At 59.2% G+C, this 4793-nt stretch overlaps 1 protein-coding gene across 1 annotated transcript in view; it reads left to right on the forward strand.

Annotated features, from left to right (window-relative positions):
* Nucleotides 1–7: 7 nt before the first annotated feature.
* Nucleotides 8–4793, forward strand: part of TMIE (transmembrane inner ear) — a gene marked incomplete at its 5' end in the record, with an annotated part of 8148 nt that continues 3362 nt past the window's right edge. Inside the window, 2 exons of the mRNA XM_077777205.1 lie at nt 8–70; nt 3495–3612. Of these exons, the coding sequence (XP_077633331.1) occupies nt 8–70; nt 3495–3612 (181 nt within the window). The remainder of the gene's footprint in view (nt 71–3494; nt 3613–4793) is intronic.

Genomic DNA, 4793 nt, shown 5'->3' on the forward strand with positions numbered 1-4793 from the left:
GCCCCTCTGGGCGCTGGGCGGCGCCGCTCTGGGGGTGTGCCTCGCGGGGGTCGCCGGGCAGCTGGTGGAGGTGAGGCGGGGCGGCGCTGGAGGGGCTGGGGGAGGCTGTGGCCGGCCTGACAGAGGGCTAGGGGACGCCCTTCTGACTTGGGAGCTGCCTTTTTCCCTTCCTCCTGCCTTAGGGGACCTGGATTAATGGGGTGACACAGCCCCAGCCCTTCCAGCCTCTGGGGGAGCCTCAGCCCCCAAGCTTAGGGTCCCTGGTCTGATGGGAGGGCATAGCCCCTGATTTCAGGAACATTAGTTGGGTGGGGCAGACTCGCCCTGATCATAAGCATTCCGGGTCTGACTGGGGATACAGCAGTGCTCAGTCTGCTGGGGNTGTGGGCAGGGGTGTGGGGGCTGCAGGGGGCGGGGGAGGTACAATCTTTGGTTTCACTGACCTCTATCTAGTTTGATAAGGGAGATCTAGTCCCTGATCTTAGGGTCTGCCAGAGGAAAGAGCTTCTGCTTCCAGAGATCCTTCAGGGTCCCCTGACTGACGGGGGAGACATAGCCTTGGGAAGGAGGCAAGGGCTTTCCAGGCGGGAGGGTGGGGGCAGGAAGAGGAGGGAGACCCTTTACAGAGCAGCCATGTGTTGAGTGGAGGGGAGCCAAGTGTGTGGAGCACTTGGCCCTGGAGGGGAGGGGCGGGTATGCCAGAACCCAGGGACTCAGGGGTCTTACTTGGTCCTGGCGGTAATGGAGGGTTGGCAAAGATCTCTGAGCAGGGGAGAGTCGTGACGGGTCCTAGTGTGGAAGGAGGAGGATAAATTGGAAGAGGGCAAATGGCTGGGAGAACCGAGTAGCCCAGCAAGAGGGAAGGAGGATGGCCGGGGTGGTTCAGGAGCTCAGCTGGGGCCAGGCAGGGCTGGGAAGGCAAGATTTGGGGCCATCTGCAGCCTCCACCCTCCCCGGCCCCTCCGTACCCCATTCCTGCTGAGCCGGGAACTGTTGCTAAAGAGGCAGACCAGATCCAGAATTCTGGAACACAAGGCCAGAGGGAGAAGGCCCAAGAGGCAGGGCCAGGGAGGAGTGGGGGGTAGAGCCTGTGCAGGTAGACACAGAGAAGAGAGAGCAGAGAGACAGAAAGGCAAGAGACAGCCAGGCGCCCAGGAGAGCCCTCGGGGACAGGTGCCAGAAGACAGGATGGAGAGGAAGGACAGAGCCTTATCCTGAAGTCTAAGAGGACACACCCCTGAACCTGAGGGTCCAAGGCAAATGAAGACAGAGCCCTGTACCCTGATACCAGCCTGTCCCTGTTGCAGACCAGGGGGTGTGATCAAAATGCTGGGCTGGAGTCAGATGTCAGCTCCAGTGTCCCTGTAAGGGGACCCAAGCTGGGTTGAGCCCCGCAGAGTGTACCTGGGCCCCTTATTGGCTGCCCTGAGGCCTCAGGTGCAGACGCTGAGCTGGCTTGGGCACAGGAGAAGGCTGAGGGTGGGTGTCACCTCACTTCTGAGTCAAGGACTCTTCCCCTGAGCCCCCAGAAGCACATCTTCTCCCGGCTCATCAAGGAAAATTACATTTGGAGTCTATCTGCCTGAGCAAGGGCCTGGCTGAGCCCAGGGGATCCAGGGAAGCACCAGAAAGATGGGCAGGGCTGGAGTCCACGGCACCACCCACCACTGCCCCTACACGCATCAGCCTCCATCTGATGGAAGCCGGAGCTCCCAAGCTTGAGTGTTCAGACCCCCAGCAATGCCCACCACAAAGAGGTGCCCCACTCTTACCTGTTACCCTCTACCCAAGATCCCTATCAGGGAGAGATTGTAAGCTCAATTCCACCCAGAATGAGGCCGGAACAAGAAGGTGTCAGAAGTGGGCTCTCCGCTTACCCGGGCTCAGAATCCAAGATCTCTTCTCTGGACCTCGGAGTTCTTCCAGCCACGCAGCCCAGCCAGGCTGAACACACTGAGCTTTAGGACCTTGGCCCTGACTCTACAGACATACATCTGACCACACACACGTACTCCAGCCACAAAAATGTGCCCCACGCCACACACGTGTGCCCTGAACCCCCAGATGTGCCTGACCCCACACACTTGTTGCTCAACCCCACATACATGTGTCTGATGCTGCAAACGGATCCAGGCCCCTGGGATAATGCTGAGGAGGGGTAACTTCTTGTCGACTTTACCACTCTAGCTGGGTAGAGGGAGCTTCCTAGAGTGCCCTGGATCCATCCCATGTAATTTACAGATGGAGAAACTGAGGCCTAGAGGAAAGAAGTCTCCCACAGCAGTTTACCCTGGTTAAGAGAAAAGAGCCGAGGAATCATGTACCAGTCTCAAGCACAGAGATCCCCTGGGTCACCTGGGACAGGTTGCTGATCCTCTCTGAGCGTCCCCAACACATGCCAAAGGGTGGTGGTTATTCGATGAGGAACTTGTGGTAGGTGCCCAATCCATGCTCGTGGGTCACGGGAAAGACTGGATGGATGTTTGAGCTGTGAGAGAGCCAGAAAAAGCTCAGGTCGGTCCGCATTCAGTTAATCAGGAGACAATGAATTCCACAGATGCCCCAGGGTCCTCTCTCCCTCTAAGCACTACCTTCCCNAGGACAGGACCATGTCCCCTTCATCCCCCAGGGCAGGGCCTTGCTCCCCTAGACCCCCAGGGCAGGGCTGTGTCCCCTTAGTCCCCCAGGGCAGGGCTATGTCCCCTTAGTCCCCCAGGGCAGGGCTGTGTCCCCTTAGTCCCTCAGGGCAGGGCAATGTGTCCTAGACCCCCTGGGCAGGGCTGTGTCCCATTGGGAAGGTGGGAGGTGGCCTGCTGCGCTTTGCACTGGCTTGTTCCAGCCATGCTTACAGCTTTCGGCCTCTAGGTGTCGCTGCCTCATTGCAAACAAATCATTTATCTGGTCCTGTCCCAGGAGGATTCTGACTTACCCTTCCGGTCGGAAGAGGTGACTCCGGCAGGATAGGTGACTGTTGAGATCACCTGATGGGGGTCCTGGCCAGGCAGCTGAGCCACGGGCCCTGAGTCCAGTTCCACAACCCACCCCACATGGAGAGTGCTTGAGAGCAAAGTCCCCCAGGCAGCCCAGGCCTTGCCTTGTCTCTGGCCTTGGTCCTGAGACCCCATCTGCCTGTGGGGCCCAGGGTTGGAGCAGGAGAAACCAGTAGGCTGCCCGTAGGCTGCCCGAAGAGGCCTTGAACCTGATTGGGATGAGCCATCCACCTTTGCCCCTATAGGCCTTGGTGTCCTCAAGCAACCCAAGTACCCTTGTACCCCAGGTCCCTGGTTCCATGGTTCTGGAGCTCTGCTTCCTTCTCTTGCTCTAAATCCAGAACTTCCCAAGGTCTAGGGCGTTGGCTGTGAATGTCTAAGACCCTTGATTTTAGGAGATTCTGGAACATTTGGGCCAAGTCCTTGCTGAAACCTGGACCTCTCTCGGCCCAGCCCCAGCCCCTGGCCTCTGCCTGGCTCACTCTTCTCTCTCCTGACCTGCAGCCCAGCACGGCCCCGCCCAAGCCCAAGCCTCCCCCGCTGACCAAGGAGACGGTGGTATTCTGGGACATGCGCCTCTGGCACGTGGTGGGCATCTTCTCGCTCTTCGTGTTGTCCATCAGTGAGTAGATGATNGCAGGAGGCCCACTGTGGTTTCTGGCACCTCCTGATCTACACAAAGTCCCCGTGGAGGGCTGACAGGCTGGTGGTGACCTGAGGTATTCTGCCCAACTGGGACACAGCCACACGGCAATTACGGTAATTACAGGGGACTCCACTGAACCAGGATGGGGACGTGTCATTTTTCCCTATCACTGGCCTCCTGATGCTTTTCCTGCAGTTTGGCTGGGCTTAAAGGGCCCACACCCAGAAGCCCCGGCAAGGCCATCCTTGGCTGCAGCTCAGCCTAGAGGCTCCCCAGACGCCCGGCAGATGTGGCTCCCAGGCTGCAAACACTGCCTTGTCAAATCCCATCCCCCCAGAATGACTCATACCCACCTCCCTAAAAGCAGGGGACCCCTTCCTCTCCAGGGACTGAGTTGCTTGATGCAGACTTGTGACAGAGATGGGCTTGGTGTGCCCCCTACGGCGCTTCCAGAGCAGGGGTCTAGAGTTGGGGAAAGAGGGCAGAGCAATGTCGGTGGAAAGGGGGGGGGAGGGTGGCGTCAGGGTGCAAAGCAGAGTCTGACAAAGGTTCCTACATGTCAAAGGTTTGGGGGAGATGCAGGCAATGATGGGACAGAAGACCCCCTGGCCCCACAGAAGCTTCATGGAGGAGGGTCCTCTCCACTGCAGACCAGTGTGGGGATGAGTGCAGTTCGGCTGGGCGGGCAGCCACACAGCATTCCAGGCAGAGTGCATGGTGTAGGCAGAGCGGGCAGGAATGGCCTCCCCACAAGGTCTCAGGTGACCCCTAGAGGGCTTTTACTGAGTGCGCCCCAGGTCGGGTGAGTTCGAGCTGGAGCCGTCCCAGGATGAGGTCCCCTGGAGGACCGTGCCACAGCAGAGGGCCCACCCAGATGTGAGGACTCGAGGGAGACAGGGACATCTGATTTGCATCTGTTTCTCCTGGCACCAGAAAGGCCCTCCTTGTGGGAAAGCATCCACACCCCACCACCACCATTTTTTCATGGCTGGGGTGGAGCAGGCTCTGAGCAAGAGGCTGCATTTCATTCCTAGCCAAGGCGAGAACCAGTCAGGCCTCTCTCTGGAGGCCCTACTGACAGACCGTTGTGGCTACAGCTCCAGCCCAGGTGTCCAGAGAGGAAACCCCCCGCCCCACCCCCCCCCCCCCCGCCACAC

The sequence above is a fragment of the Crocuta crocuta genome, unplaced genomic scaffold, assembly GCF_008692635.1.
Source record: "Crocuta crocuta isolate KB4526 unplaced genomic scaffold, BGI_CrCroc_1.0 scaffold77, whole genome shotgun sequence".
In the NCBI taxonomy this organism is placed as follows: domain Eukaryota; kingdom Metazoa; phylum Chordata; class Mammalia; order Carnivora; family Hyaenidae; genus Crocuta; species Crocuta crocuta.